The sequence below is a fragment of the Pseudopipra pipra genome, chromosome 26 (assembly GCF_036250125.1).
Source record: "Pseudopipra pipra isolate bDixPip1 chromosome 26, bDixPip1.hap1, whole genome shotgun sequence".
Lineage (NCBI taxonomy): Eukaryota > Metazoa > Chordata > Aves > Passeriformes > Pipridae > Pseudopipra > Pseudopipra pipra.
Window position 1 is genome coordinate 4,548,253 of NC_087574.1, and position 15,338 is coordinate 4,563,590.

At 59.5% G+C, this 15,338-nt stretch overlaps 1 protein-coding gene across 8 annotated transcripts; it reads right to left on the minus strand.

The window, feature by feature from the left end:
* Positions 1-3,567: 3,567 nt before the first annotated feature.
* On the minus strand, positions 3,568-15,289 carry CASC3 (CASC3 exon junction complex subunit). Of its 8 annotated transcripts, none has more exons than XR_010425226.1 (15): positions 15,008-15,289; positions 13,143-13,170; positions 12,810-12,847; positions 11,163-11,321; positions 10,935-11,086; positions 10,384-10,560; positions 9,310-9,995; positions 7,817-7,881; positions 7,528-7,642; positions 6,846-6,944; positions 6,037-6,251; positions 5,525-5,645; positions 4,816-4,938; positions 4,592-4,668; positions 3,568-3,998 (listed from the first exon to the last, which is right to left on the minus strand). XR_010425226.1 is itself a non-coding variant. In XM_064636342.1 (15 exons), the coding sequence occupies exons 1-14, from the start codon at positions 15,272-15,274 to the stop codon at positions 4,633-4,635; spliced, it is 2,241 nt and encodes a 746-aa protein (XP_064492412.1). In that variant the 5' UTR covers positions 15,275-15,289; the 3' UTR covers positions 3,568-3,998; positions 4,592-4,632. The 8 variants fall into 8 exon arrangements, 7 of the variants coding, with proteins under 7 accessions (XP_064492412.1, XP_064492411.1, XP_064492409.1 ...); XM_064636342.1 differs by having other exon boundaries at positions 4,592-4,655; positions 5,552-5,645; XM_064636341.1 differs by having other exon boundaries at positions 4,592-4,655; positions 5,546-5,645.
* Between the last annotated feature and the right edge of the window lie 49 nt (positions 15,290-15,338).

Consider the following 15,338-nt stretch of genomic DNA (forward strand, 5'->3'; position numbering starts at 1 on the left):
CACAGCCCCCCATGGCAGCCCAGGGGCACAGAGGACTGTCCCCCTGCATGGGGAGCACGTCCCCAGATGTGGGGTGACCCTCCCCCGGCCCCCCCAGCCCAGCTCTCTGCTCCCACCGCGCCGTGGGAAAGGGCCGGGGGTGGGTGCGGGACCCCCCACCCTGGCACCCCTGGGGCTGGGTTGCCCCGCGGGCAGGGCGGGCAGGTCGGGCCGGCTGCCAGCTCCCCCCTGCTGCCTGCCAGGCTGGAACGGGCTCCAGCGTGCCAGGGCAGGTGCCGGGGAAGGTGTCAGGGCAGGGCAGGATGGGCGCCAGCCCGAGGCTGAGCCTCGTGCTCCCCACCCGCGGGGTGCTGAGCACCCATCCTGCCCGTGCCCCCTGGCTCACCTCGCACCCTCTGGGCAGAGCAAGGGGACGCAGCAACAGGGGGACAGACCCTGCGCCCCCCCCAGTCCTCCCCTCCAGGTCCATCCTCTGCAATCCCGTGGCCCTGCAGCAGCCCCGGGATGGGACAGTGGCAGTGGCCCGGGGGAAGCAACGTGTGACTCCATGGCCTTTGCTGGGCCCTGCTCCCTGGGGGATTCAGGGAGGGATGAAGGGATGGGGTCCCGGCAGCTCCCGCTTTGTTCCCGCTTCTCCTCCACCCGGCAGTTGCCTGGCAACTCCATCCATGCGGCTGCCGGAGAGCGGCAAAACAAGTCCTCACTCCCCTCCAGGGCTGCTCCAGGCCCTGTCGGGATGGGATGGCAGAGCCCAGCACGGCACAGCGCAGCACTGCATGTCCCTCCTCTGTCCCTCAGACGCCCCCAGACCCCACCCAACACCCCCAAACCATCCCACCCTGCTGAGCTCCTCCATCCCCTCTACCCAGGGCGTCGAGACAAGGGCTCCCAGCCCTGGGTGCAAGTGGTGCTTCTGCCTGGGCTGCAGCCACATGGAGAGGGGCTTCTCGTGACAGCAGGAGGGGAAACTGAGGCTCAGAGAGACCCTGCTCGCCACTGGCAGCGGGGCTGCACTGGGCCACACGGGCAGGAGGGACCCAGAGCACTGTGCCATGCCAAGGGCGATGATCCTCCTGGGAAAGGTGCCCCAGATCCGGCCTGTCCCAGCCCCTCTCCCTGGCTCGGCAGGGACGGGGGCACTGCTGGCATAGAGAGAACTATTGGCTTAATTAATTTGCTGTTATTTCTCCTAACGAGCTGGGATCTGGAGCGGGCGCTTCCCTCGGTTGGCAGCCGCCGCGTTCCCCCGCCCGGAGCCGGGGGTGCGAAGCCTCCAGGCACTGCTCAAAACAGACCGTGTGTAGGAGGGAAAAATTACACCCCGGGAAAAATCCCTCCCCGAGCCAGTGCCTTAACCCACTTCCCGGCTGCAGCGCTGGCAGAGGGGAGCTGCATGTTTGGGGAAGGGGAGACCCCCCCTACAAAGGGAGAGACGGGCCCTTGACCCCTGAGACCTCTGCCAGGACAGGGAACGGAGGCAGGGGGACTGGGGAGGGATAAGGCAGCATGGCAGCAGGGGCAGGAAGGTGATGCCTCTGCTCTGGGACCCCCACCCCACTGTCAGATGGCCTCTGGGCCCCCCACCCCACTGCCAGCAGCCAGGGTAGGAGCTGAGCACCCCCACCCTGCTGCTGACAGTGAGGGCAGGAGCTGGAGAGAGCTGCAGGGAAGAGAGGAGAACGGGGTGGGATGCAATGGGAGGAGTTGGGGTCCCCCCTGCCCTCAAAGCCGCCCTCTGCCTTCCAGCATCACTCCCCCTGTCCATCCCATTGCAGGAGGGCAGAGCCCACCACAGCGCTCCCTCCATAGGATCAGGGTGGGCACAGGAGAGCCCACCACAGCACTCCCTCCATAGGATCCGGGTGGGCACAGGAGCGGGATACACGCCCCCCACCCCCTGTTTGGTGTGGGCAGGCGGGCAGGGGGCCGGCGGAGGCGGAGGCAGCCGAGGCGGGGACAGCACAGCACAGAAACGCGCGGGCGGCAGCTCCCGCACTACCAACACTCCAGTTGGTCCTTCCCCGGCAGCCAGTGAGGCTGGGGGAGAGGAGGGGGCTCACTGCAGCCCCCAGCCCCGGGAGAGGAGGGGGCTCTGAGACAGGTGGCAGCTGCTCCCGGGGACGTGGGGGCGGCTGGTGCCAGGAACAGCGGAGCCGCAATTCCCGTCCCATCAGGAGCTCCTGGGAAGGGTAGAGCGGCTCCCGGGAAGAGGAGTGTGGCTCCCAGGGACAGAGCAGCTCCTGGGAAGGAGGGAGCAACTCTTGGGATGCTGCAGAGGGGACAACAATCCTGCCAGGGAAGCTCAGATGGACTCTGTCCTTGCAGGTCTCAGCCCCAGGAGGGAGACATGAGACAGGCCTGCTTCCTACAATGCTGACAGGGATGTGCATCCGATGGGATGGGAATCCAAATAACACAAAAGCCCAGCACAGACTGTAAGGTCCAGGATTTCGCTTGTGTGACCATATGTCAGTGACACATGTCAGCCTTAAGGCAGAGACACGGTGACACACAAAACATGAGGGAGTTCTGCTCTGGGGATGTGGCTTCAGTGGCTGAAACGAGACACGGAAAAGGTCACGGAATCACAAACACCAAACAAAGAAGGAATTTCTGCTGGAGAGCAGGGCATGGATGAGGGATCCACCTGGAGGGTGGGCAGGTGGGCGCCAGGCCCCTGTCCTGGCCACAGACGGGGACGGGGCGGCCGAGACGCCGCTCGCTCGGTGACGTTCCCCTCACCCGGAGCCTGCGCCGGCAGCTGGCGCGTCCCCACGGCGTCCCGGCACGTGCCTGGGAGAGCAGCAGGAATCGGCAGGAATGGGCAGGAAGGGGCAGCCGGCCCTGCCAAGTTTCCTAATGCAATTTGCAAACGGCTGCGAGGACGCGGCCAAGCCGGAGCTGGAGCCGTGGGGCCGGCGGGACGCGGGAGGCACAGGGGGACGGGGCCGCGGCACAGGTGAGCCAGCCGGGATCGGCTTGGCACAGTCACCCCACGGGATCGGGAATCTGAACGGGGACACAAGGCTGCCGTGGGGGAGGGAACCGAGGCGGGAACAGGCGCGGGGCTGCGGCGCTTCCTCGCGGGGCCAGAGCCCAGCCCGGAGCGTCGGGGCAGGTTCCAACACCCTCCACAGCCCCAGCAGCAACTCCCAAGCGCTGGGAGCAAACCCGGCCCTGCCGAGCTGGTTTGGGTGCTGGCTGGGCTGCTCGGGCAGCGTCGGGGTGCTGGGCACCCACAAACCTCCCCGTCGCTGCCGAGAGGGCAGGTGGCAGCAGGGATGGGGGGTCACCCCATGGAATCCCACCTGAGAGCTCACACTCACAGACCAACACCAGTTACCAACGGCTTGCTGGGAAAAGAATTAGGAGCAGCTCCTAAATTAAGTGGTTCCTGTCCAGGCAGTGCATTCCCAACAGCCTCCCATGGCTCTCCTGCCCTTCTGCTGCTCCCAGAGTGGCAGAAATCAATTTGGTAATTGAAAAGAGAATTGAAATGAAGAACGAACTGTGTCAGGGGGGGTCAGGGGATGTCACTGCTGCTTACCCAGACAAATAAATACGAAATACCCAAAAGAAACAAATCAGCTTTAATGAAGGAGCTGCTTCATTCCTTAAATAAAAACAGACCACGATCAAGCCAGCGGAGTTTGACATCTGGGGAGGGAGCGGGGAACGTTTAGTAACGGGGAGAAGTTGGGAGAACGTGTGGCCAAGGACCGACTCGGGGGCTGGTTCTTCGGCGGCCCCAGCGCGGGGGAGGAGGGGGGTGGGCAGCAGTGGGATGGATTTCGGGAAGGCACCGCTCAGACCACGGGGGAAGTGCCTGGCCCCGAGCAGGTGCAGGTGTCTCATCCCGCTGCCTCACCTCCGCGCAGGGAAGGAGCCATTCCAAGGAGCAGCTTCCTCCTCGCCGAGGTGCCGAGTCTGGTGCTGGGATTCCCGTGGCCACATCCCTACGTGTTGCTCCTCTCCTTTGATTTTTCACCTTTGCTGTCCTGGGAGGGGGAAGAGCAGCAGAGGTTCAGGACCACCCCAAACCCTGGCATGGGAGGCTCAGTGCTATGGCTGGGTCCTGCCAGCAAACCCCCCCCATCTGGGTGCCAACCTCCCCCCCCAACCCCTCTGGGCACAACCAGCTCTCCGTGCCAACCTCTCCTTGTGGTTCCAGATTTTTCACAAGGGCTTTCTCAGGGCCCCTCCATCAGACAATCTGCTTCCCAGCCCTCCCCGTGTATGAGAACCCACCAGAACATGCCTGCCCGGGTCTGGGCTTGCTCGGCTTCCATATGTGAGGAAGGTATGGAAAGGGAAACCAAAAACACACACGTGGCACTCCAGCACGCTCACACACGCACAGCTCACAGCACTGGAGCAGGGAGACCATTCCCAGTGCAGGGAAGCATTCTCATCCCTGAAAAACCTTTAATTCTGCTGCCTGAATTATCTGCTAATAAGGTCTCAACATTTACTCTTCCAGAGAATTCCTGCCTCCTAGCTTAGGGCTGGGTTTTCCCCTCTCTAAATTGTTCTTTTTTCTACCCTGAGCAAATAATTTAAAAAAAAAAAAAAAAGTCAACTTCAGACTTACTTTTTACGTGGTTTTAGTTTTAAAGATTTAAGTAACTCAAATTAACTGGAGCCCTGCTTACCACCTGCAAAGAGAAGCTGAGGTTTGGGACAGGTCAAAGACGAAAACAGGTTTAAGATTTCCTCAGAACAAGGTTAGTTTTTCGGGATGGGAGAGGGAACTGCAGCCTCACACACGCCAGTGGTACCAACACACACACACAGACCCAAGAGAGGGGACGGTACCTCCGGAGGGGGTGGTTTGATGGTCACGGGCTGGGACGTCCGGCGGGGTGGGGAAGGCTTGGGCTGCACCTGCTGCTGGACAGTGTTGTAGTAGGTGACCCCCCCATACACCTGGGACTGCGCCTGCGGGAGCAGCGGGGTCAGAGCTCTGGGCTGGGGGGACTGGGAGACACCACACGGCCCCTGCCAGGCTTGACAGCTGCCCCCAGCCAGCACCAAGGGTGAGCTGGCACGGGGAGGGGGCTAACCTGTGCTGTGCCCCCCAGAGATCAGCTCCTGAGGCCCCTCGTGTACCCCCACCCCTTGCTGGGGTCCCGCTGGTAGGGTGGGCAGAGACGGGACGCTGCCCATGGCAGAGGGGATTCCCTCATCCTGCAGTTCCCCAATGCCACGGAATGCCTGTGCTTCCCAACAGCTTTTCCACAGGGACACAGCTCCCTGGCACGCCCAGCCCCGTGGCCCAGGGGTCAGGATCTGCCCCCAGAGTGGGGATCACCCGGAGCAGCAGGAAGGGCAGGGAGTGTCTGGAGCTCAGGGATCGTGCAGCTCTCTGTCCTGCCACGGTGTGTCAGCCCTGCTCCGGGACGGGGATCTGGGCTGGGCTGGGCTCATCTGCCTCCTCACACACATCTAGTCTGCTCTGATCTGCCTTTGCAAGGATATGGTCTGCCCTGCCTCCTGGAGAATCTGATCTGATCTGTCTCCTCACAGGGATCTGATCTGGTCTGACCCTCACAGGGATCCGATCCAATCCGCCTCCTCAGGGATCTGCTCTGATCTGTCTCCTCACGGACACGATCCAATCTGCCTCCTCGCTGCTCGGCAGCAACCTTAGATGTGGAGTTGGGTCACAGAGCAAGAAAATCCAGCCCCATGTTCACACCATCCAGTTCCCAGCCTCCATCCCAAACAGAACCGACTTCCAAAGCCATTCCCAAGGTGTCCTTGGCTCAGCAGGGACCTGGAGGGGCTGTGCCTGTTCCCAAGTTTCTGGTGGGCTGTCTCCTGTTCCGTAGGGGAACGCCTCGATTTTAGATCCCCCAGTACAGGATTTCTAGACCCCACATGCAGGGAGCAATCCTTTCCAGGATGGCAGCAGCCTCCCCCTCACGGAGCAGCCCACCTGCTCCACATCCTCTCCCAGGAAAACCTCGGAGAACACACCCCACACTCCACAGGGTCCCTCCTGCTTGGGAAGGAGCCGCGGCACACCCGGCTTACCTGTGTGTTGGGATAGAGATGCGGAGGAGGCGGAGGGGGCAGAGCTCCGGGGGGGTAGGGGTAGCCAGGATTCCCAAAATTCATCACTCCAGGGGCGGAGAAGTAGGTCGGAGTGAGCAGCTGCTGCGGCGGGGGCTGGCCCGGGGGCATGGACACCGGCGGGGGGTACAGGCCGGGGTTTGCCATGGCGGGGGGTGTCTGGTGGGGGTGTAAACCTGGAGGTGATGGGAAGGAGAGGGATGTCACTGGAGAAGCCACCGTGTCCCATGGAGGGCCGGGCTGGCAGCAGGGAGAAGCACGCTCTGCTCCAAGGCTCCCCTGCAGCCCCACGCTGGGGAGGGACACGGGGCACGGCCCCTTCCCCAATTCCAGGTCCTGATTCACTGGGATAGGACATGACCCCATCACAAATCCACTTCAGGAAACAGTTTTGGTAGCAAGCAGAGGATGTGCCAGTTCAACAGCTTCTAGTTCTGCTTTTCCCTGAGCTGCAGAACAGGGAGTGAGGAACCAGCCCAGTGCCCACGGAAGGGAGCGGCTCAGCCCAGAGGGGCCCAACAGGGACCTGCAGAGATCCAGCTGAGAGCTGCCAAAGGTTCAAATTCCCCCACCCTGCACTGACTGGAAGCTCCAGAAACACCTATTTTTTTCTTTCCTTAAAACTGACACTGATTCAGCCTCGCTGCAGTAGGGAACAGGTCTCTTCCATGTTGTTAAACTAGGAAAAATGGATTCCCCCAGTGACAGAGGCTGTGGGAAACCAGAGTTCCCTGTCCCCTGGGTTGAGGGGTGTCCTGCTGGCTCCTCACCTGGATGAGGGAGGTGCATCTCCGGCTGCACGATCATCCCTTGGGGTGGCAGCGGGGCCGGGTTCTCCCCGTGGGTGTAGATTGGTCCCTGGAATTGTACTGCAACACATGACAGCCTGTGAGGAAAAGCTCCACAGAATTTCATCCCCCTGCAGCAGGACACACAGCCCAGTAGCCCCGAGGGCTCCCAGCCAGCTCCCACGGCACACGCAGGCTCCCAGGCTCACAGCTGCCATGTGATCCCAACAGAAAAGCCTCCTACTCCCTTAGGAAAGCAAGAAAATACTCAGGGAATTTTTTCTCTAACACTTTAAATGCTGGAGGGAATTTCTAATCCATCCTCAGCCCCACTCTGTGACTCTCCCCGCTCTCAAAGGTCAAAGACCTGATTTAAAGTTCATTTCAAATCCCAGCTCTCGGGAAGAATTGGGGTGTCCTAAGAGCCCTGGCACAGGGAGGGGATAACACTGAGGATAATTCCACGGTTTAAACACAACCAGGGAGGCTCCCAGCAGCCTTTTAGTCACCGTATGAGGGGCCACAGTGACACTACAACAAAGGAAAGAAAGGACAAAGCCCACCCTGATCTTCCCAACACTAAAAAGAGGGAGGGGGGATTCCTGCTCCAGCTGCCCAGCTCTGAGCACCCATGGAGACTCAGGAGCAGGGGGGAAACACTCACGTGGGTCATAGTAGTGCCCTTCCATGATGCTGATGTGCATGGGGGGCGCGGGCTCTGGCACGGGGGGTCTCTGGCGCTGTGAGGAGTAACGCTTGACACGGCCCCCCGGCACTGCCTGCAAGAGTCCCGGCGTCAGGGGGGGCTGGGAGGCACCCACACCACACCCCCCACCCAAACCTCCCCTGGGTCACCCCCAAACAGCCCCAAAGGGGAAAGGCTGAGGTGTCAGGCAGCCTCTAATTACCCCAACCCCAAGCAATTAGAGCCCGTCTCCGGGATCACACGTTACCATCTCCTCCATCCGGTTGAACTGTGGTGGTGGCCCAGTTCCCACGTGCATATGGTTGGGAATACCTGAGGAAGGAACAGACTGGTTATTATTGTGGTTTGTGCTCGGTCCCAGGCCAGAGCTGCCTCGCCCAGGGATGTTGCTGTGGCTCAGCTCTCTCTCCCATGACATGGAACCTTTGGACTTCATCATCCTTATGGTAATTCTAAATATTTTGGGACAAATTACAGGCTGTTTTGTCTCTGCACGCTCACCCGCGGTGCTCAGCACCTTCTAAATCCTGCTTAAAAAATAAATCCACGTCCTGGTTTAAGCTCCGTGTGTGCTGAGACATGGATCTCTTCCAGGTGGATCAAGGATCCATGTGGGATCTGAAGGTGCAGTTTAAACCCTCTGCAGGGTGTAAATGCCTCTATCAAAAGGGAACCTTTGGAACCAAACAGTGAAGTGACGGCTTTTAAAACCATGGTTTAAACCACGGTGCCAAGGTGACCACAGGTGATCCCAGGGGAGTGAAAATGGACTAAATAAATAACTGGAAGTGCTCACAGATCACTTACAGTGCAAATGCAGGCACAGGGATACAGAATGGACTGATGGGAGCCAAATGCTTCCCAGAATTAACTCCTCCCTCATCCACTAGGGACAAACAAGGGACAGCAGAGTCACGGGCAGAATGTGACACAGCCTAGAGCTGTCCCAAGGGAAATTTGTGAAGACACTTCATTTTAAAGCATAAAACCACCCAAAAATACACAATCTGAGCTCTTCTGAACTCTCATCCCACTACCACATTTCCATCCTGTCCAAGGGTCTGTTCACACACAGACTTCCCAGTCCCACCAGTACAAAATGACTTCTGGTTCCACGACCTCAACCCCACAGACGCTTATGAAAGCAGCAAGTCACTTCCTTCTCCTTGATCCAGTTTTATTCCCCTCGGGAAGCACTCTAGCCCTCTCCAGAACACTCTAATTCTGCACAGGGATAATTATACCTGGATGACCTCTCCATGGATACGCAACTGGAACTGTCCTCAGCTGGCAGCAAGGTAACTCTGCCCCAAGTCCCTTCCTCCTCCCAGGCACAAAGAGATTTGCCAATCCCAGCCAGGCCTCAGCTGGTGGCAACCAAGCCCCAGTTCCAGGAAATGAGCTGATAAACAGGGAAAAGTTCCCTCCTGCTCCAGCAGGACATCCAGTTATTGATCCTTATCTCCTGCTCTCCTGTGGCATGAGTCAGTCTTGCTGTGATTCACACCACAAGGAGAGAGAAAGGATCTCCCCTTCTGTCCTTCCCAGACCTAACTCCATTCGCCTGCTGGAATGTTTAATTTCCCCTTTTTTCTCTGTGGTTTTGTCCCCATTGCACTTCCTCAGCAGGAACCACCCACCCTGGGACTGGGCTCGGGCAGAGACAGCTCAGCTCTAACCAGCTGCATGGAGCAGGATGGCACCGGGCTGCTGGAAAACCAGGAGGCTGCTCCCACTTACCCCTCATCTCCCGTGGTGGGATGAACTGGGACTGCCCCGGGGTCCAGTTCTGCTCCGTCAGGTTCATCTGGGTCATCTCCTGCTCGAGTCCATCCACACTGGATTCCACTGGCGACTCCCAGTTGCTCTTGGCTGGTGGGGGGGAGGTCTCTGCAGGTGTGGGTTTTGGAATGACAGGAGCCAGCCCCTCGGAAGCGGGCGCTTCCTCCGACAGCTTCCCCGCGTCCCCAGCCTTCACTCTGGTCCTTCTTGCCCGGGAATAGGATTTCTTCTCAACTGGTCTGTCTGGTGGCGGCTGCGCAGCATCAGCAGCCACGGCTTGGTTTTCCAGAGCCCCCTCCTCCTTCCCGGGGCTGCCATGGATATGTGGCACCTCCAGCTCGGGGGACATGTCCCTCGGCGGGCTCTGCTCCGCCCACTTCCCGCGGTAGCCGCTCTCCTGCTTGGCTTGTTCCCCGTTTCTGTGCGGGACACCTGCTTCCGAAGCCCGGTAGCCTGGACGGGTCTCCTTGTAGCCCCCCATCCTGGGGTAGTTCCTGGTGGGGGGCATCCTGCCAGTGCTGCCAGAGCTGCGGCTGGTGAAGGGCCGTGGGGGGGCCGAGGGGCTCTTGGCTCCCTGGTGCCTCGGGGGCTTCGGGGGCCTCTCGCTGGACCAGTTGGGGTCTCGCTGGGGGGGACTCCCAAACCTGGGGGAGAAAACCAGCACGATTAACTGCAAAGAAACCCCTGGGTGGGAGGAATTGCTGTGCCCCTCTCTGGGATGCACATCTAGAAATCCCAGGAATAAGTGATGGCTTTTTAAATCCACACAGCACTTTGGTTTAAACCATAAACCACAGTGCCAAGGTGATCACAGGTGATCCCAGGGGAGTGAAAACAGACAAAATAAACACTGGAAGTGCTCATGGATCACTGACAATGCAAATACAGGCACAGGAAGACAGAATGGACTGAGGGCAGCAAAATGCCTCCGAGAATTAACTCTCTCCCATACAACAGGGCTTCCCCTCTTTGGGGCTCTAGACCCATCCTCTCACGGGACAATCCAGGGCCTGGTGTGACTCTGGGGCTCACCGTGGTTTGCGCATCCTCCTGGGCTTGATGTCGTCAGGGTTGTGGGCTGAGCGGATGTCGTATCCGTACAGAGCAATCAGCTCCTGCCTGGTCTTGGGGGCCTGCTCGTCCTCCCGGAATTTGTCGTGTTCCCAGCGCCCCTCGTCCTTCCACAGCTTCCGCTGACGGCCCTTGGGCCTGGAGCAGGGACACAGGGAGGAGTAAGGATGTACAGCTGAGATGTGGCAGCTTCGAGCAGTCCCACACACAGAGACCGAGCATTCCTGGGGCAGGGAATGCACAGGAGGCAGCATTCCTCCTTCCCCCCGCTCCTCCTGCCCAGCAGCAGGAAGGGTCACTGCTCCCTGGCACGAGGCTTTTTTTTGGGAGCTTATTTGCATCTCTTGTTCAAAACAAAAACCTGAAGTGCCCTGGAAGGACACAGAGCAGGTAACGGAAGCATGGACCTTCCCAGTGCATCCCACTGAAACGAGGAGCTGTGCTGCCAGAGGTTGGCCTGGAAGCTGGCCTGGAACAGCCTCCCTCTCCCAGAGCCCCTGGGGGACACATACCTGACCTCCTCCTCCTGCGTCTGCCCTCGCAGGTCGTGCTCGAAGAAGAGCCCCTTGCGCGGGATGTACGCGGGGTTCTTCCGATCCTCATCGTCGTCCAGGTGCTTGGGGACCTTCTTCCCAACTTTTTTCTCCACAGGCTCCGTGCTCTCCTGTCAGAACCAGCGAGCTCTCACCACTGCAGCAGTCCTGCTGCCAGCCCCCAGCCCGTCCCCGCGGGACACCCACCTGCCCGTCCCCGCTCTGCCGCTCGCCCGTCACCGCTCCCTTGGCATCCAGCTTCTCACTGCCCTTCTCTGCTCTGGCTGCTGACTCGCAGGAGTCGGTGCTGTCCTGCTTCAAGTCCACCTTGGAGCTTTCTTCCTCGCTGTAATCCTCCTCCTCCGCCTGGCAGACACCCAGTGACTCAAATGTGCTCCGTTAGAAACAGACCTCCCAGGTATCTCCCCAAATCTGGAGTTAGATCCAGCAACAGATCCCCCAGGATTTCTCCCAAATCTGGAGTTAGACCCAGCAACAGGTTCCACAGGAATATCCCCAAATCTGCAGTTAGATGCCACAACAGATTCCCCCAAGAATCTCCCCAAATCTGGAATGAGATCCCTGTTCCAGCTGTTAGACCTGACTCTTCAAAAGCAGAGGATTAGCTCTTAGAATTCTTCCCATCCCAGCATTTTTACAGAAAAAGCAAAGGCTAAATAAACCCAACCTCTTCCAGGAAAGTGAGGATCCAACAGGCTTTCTGGAATGGAGCTGGGATCAGCTCTTCCACAAAGCCCTGGCATCCCATCACTCCAAAAAGGGCTCCTGCAAACTGGGGAGACTGGTGATCACAGGCCCTTCCTTCCACGCCGAGGGCCCGGATCCAGCCAGAGCCACGTTTCCAAATTCCCTGGAGTTCCTCAGCTGACTCACTCTGCTCAGGAGCGTGACCTGGTTTCACCCTCCAGGAGCCTTCGGAGGCTGGAGCCGAACTAAAAATAGCTCGGGGTGATTAACCAAACCCTGCTCCATTTTCCTCTTTCAACACAGCCCTTCCACATCGGCTGCTCCCGGTGTTTACGCCGGGGAAGCCCAGGCCGGGCATTATTTTTAGGCACAGGAACAGAGTCATCCTGGCACGGGTGGTGATGCAACAACCTCGCTGCCACCGGGAGTCTCCACGCAGGATTCCAGGCTGGAAGAGCTCCGGGAGCTGCCCCGTTCCCTCCCTGTGCTGCCGCGCTCCTTCCTCGTTAATGGCAATGCTTAATTCCCAAACTGAGATTAACTCCCAAATTAACAGCTTGGATTTCCTCTGCCTGGTGGTTTGTGTGTTCCCTAACCACTGGACCCCTGAAGGATCCCAAAACAAGAGATGGATTTTCCCTAGAAACCCTTCACTATAACCCTCAGAGACCAGAACTTCTCTAAACTTCCTGGAAATCTTTGAGTTCTGAAAATCCAGGGAAACCCGCAGCCCCCAGGCACTGGTGGGGTGGGATTCCCTCAGCACCCCCAACTCCTGGGATGCGTCGCCCCTCCAGCTGCTCCTCCAGAACACAGGGAAGCTCCTGGGATGCTCCCAACCACCACTTTGCTTTTTAATTTCAACTAATTAAAACCCAATGAGCATCCCACACTCCTCCCACGCCCTTCTTGGCCATGGCAAATCCTGTTCCCAGTGTCTGAGGAGCCAGGAGAGTTTTCCCTGGCACGTACTGGCCCTACACCCTCCCAGCAGCATAGGGGCACTGGTCCCAGTGCCAGGGACTGTATCCCAGGGGCTGGCACTGGGAGAGGTTGTTTCCTTGGGATACAGAGGGTTCAAGTGGAAGAGATCCAAGGACACAGCCTGGGAGTTGTGCCGAAATTCCATGAGAACCAGTCGCTTACCTCCGAGTCCTCGGCGCTTTCATAGTCTGAGAGCACGGCTGCAGGGAGGGAAAATGTTGGGATCAGGGCAGGGCTGGACATGGCACCTCTCCCAGTGCCACAAAATCCCTTCCAAAGGGAATCTGGAGGCGAGCACCATCCCGGATCAACACCCCAACCAGCCCAGAAGGGAGCAGGAGTGAGTTTGGGGTGTGCTATTTCTGCACCCCATGTTACAAGTGAATATTTGGGGTGGCAAAACCACAGGATTGCTGGAAAAGGCATTTTATCTGACTTATATTTTTTTTTTTTTCGCACAAACAATGCTTGCAACAACCAGAGGTCATCACTCACCGTCTCCTTCGATGCCATCCTCGCTTTCCTGTGGAGAGAGGAGAGAGAGGGGAGTTAGAGGAAGAGGAGACCAGCAGCCAGGTCCCTGCAGCGTGGAAACATGGAATCATGGAACTGTTCAGACTGGGAAAGACACTTAAGATCACCAAGTCCATTACCCCAGCACTGCCTTGTCACCACTAATCCATGTCCCCAGGTGCCACATCCACATGGTTTTTGAACACTTCCAGGGAGGGTGATTCCACCACTGCTTGGACAGCTCATTCCAGTGCTTTACAATCTCTTCCATGAAGAAATTTTCATTATAAACTACTTTCCTAATATCTACTAGCCTAGTATCTTTTCTAGCTTCTACTGTTTCATCCCAGCATCTGTTTTTCCTAATATCCAGCATCCCGTGATCCCAGACACAACCACAGCAAGGTCTGGTCCTGCTCCTGTCGTATCCACCCTTGGAAGTTCAGCTCCAGCGACCACAAAGGAACAAATTCCAGGGCCCCAGTGCACTTCCAGAGCAGCTATACTGGGGGAATATTGAGAGCAAAGCACAGCCTGTGTCAGTGCTGGGGGTCTCCAGGGAACACAGTGGCAATGACAGAAGTGCCAGGATCCCTCTCTCGCCAAGGGAGAGCCAGGGAAAGGGCAAAACCAGGGAATAACGCACAGATGCCATGCAGGATCCAACTCAGGAAAGGCGCTGGATGAAGGAACAGCTCAGAGCAGGAAAAGTGTTCAGTAAAACTGTTGCCCAGAGAAGGTGGGGCTGCCCAGCCCTGGAAGTGTCCAAGGCCAGGTTGGACGGGGCTTGGAGCAACCTGGGACAGTGGAAGGTGTCCCTGCCCATGGCAGGGGGTGAGACTGGATGGGCTTTAAGGTCCCTCCCAACCTAAATCATTCCATGATTCCATGATACATGAACAGACTGACCCCACTGTGCAGGAAAAACAACCTCAGAGCACAAACAACCAGCCAAGGCACGAGATAAATCCGAACACCAAAACAACCACGGGAGTCAGGGAGAGCTGGAAATAACCAGCCCTGGAATCCAAAACAGGAGGGAACTGCACCTGGATGTGAACTGCCAGAGCAGAACTGCCTGATGAGGGGGGGAACAGCAGCCCCCACCCACCTGCCCCCCACTGCGGGGACCCCAGGGGTGGGGATGGGACCCCAGGAACGGGGACAGGACCCCAGGAATGGGAGCTCAGGCAGGCAGATGGGGAACAGGGAACAAACCCTGGGGCACAGGGGGACAGAGCAAAGCCCCTGCCTGGTCCTGGGGGGCCACAGAGCCCTCCCCCGCCCTGCTCCCCCCAACACACAGAGGAGTTCAGGCCCAATTCCCCCAGTACCCCCAATTCCCCAGCCTGCTGCTCCCGCAGCTCTCCAGCCTCCTCTTGTCCCCCACGCTCCCAGGCCCCAGTACCAGCCTCCCCCAGCTCTAAGACCCCTGACCTCCCTCACGGGACCCCCCAGACACCAGAGCAATCCCCCAGCCCCCTGCCTCCCTCAAGAGGGTCCCCCTGTCCCCAAGGACCCCAAATTAGCCCCCCCACGGGACCCCAAGACGTAGGATCCCCCCCTCCAGCCCCCTCCCGAGGGTCCCCAGTGTCCCCGACCTCCCCCACGCCCCCGCGCCCCATTCACCAGAGCCCTCCTCCGTTCCCCAGCCCTCCCAATCCGTCCCCAGTGTCCCCAAGTTCCCAACCTTCCCCCCCCACACCAAACCCCCCTCCCGGTCTCCCCAGATCCCTCCTTCCCCGGGGGCCCCGAAATCAGACCCCAGAGCCGCCCCCATCGCTCCCAGTGTCCCCAAGGTCGCACCTCTCCCTCCCGGGGTCCCGCCGCGCCCACCCCTCACTCACACACTCCGACTCGGCCGCGCTCTTCCCCCCGGCCCCACCGGCGCTCTCGGCCCCGCGACCCCGCGGCCCGGCTCCCAAGGCCCCCGCGGCGCGGTGCGGCGGCCGCGGTGAGCCGGACCGGGAGCGGGAACGCGACCGCGACCCGGAGGCCGAGCGGGAGCGCGGGGAGCGCGGGGAGCCCGGCGCGGACGCGGCGCTGTCGGAGGCCGCCGAGCCGTCGCTGTCCTCGCTGTCCTGCGAGGCGCGCTGCCGCCGCCGGTCCGCCATCTTGGCCGCGGGGCACCACGGGACGGGCCGCGCGCGCCGCTCCCCCCCCCCCCGCCGCGCCCCG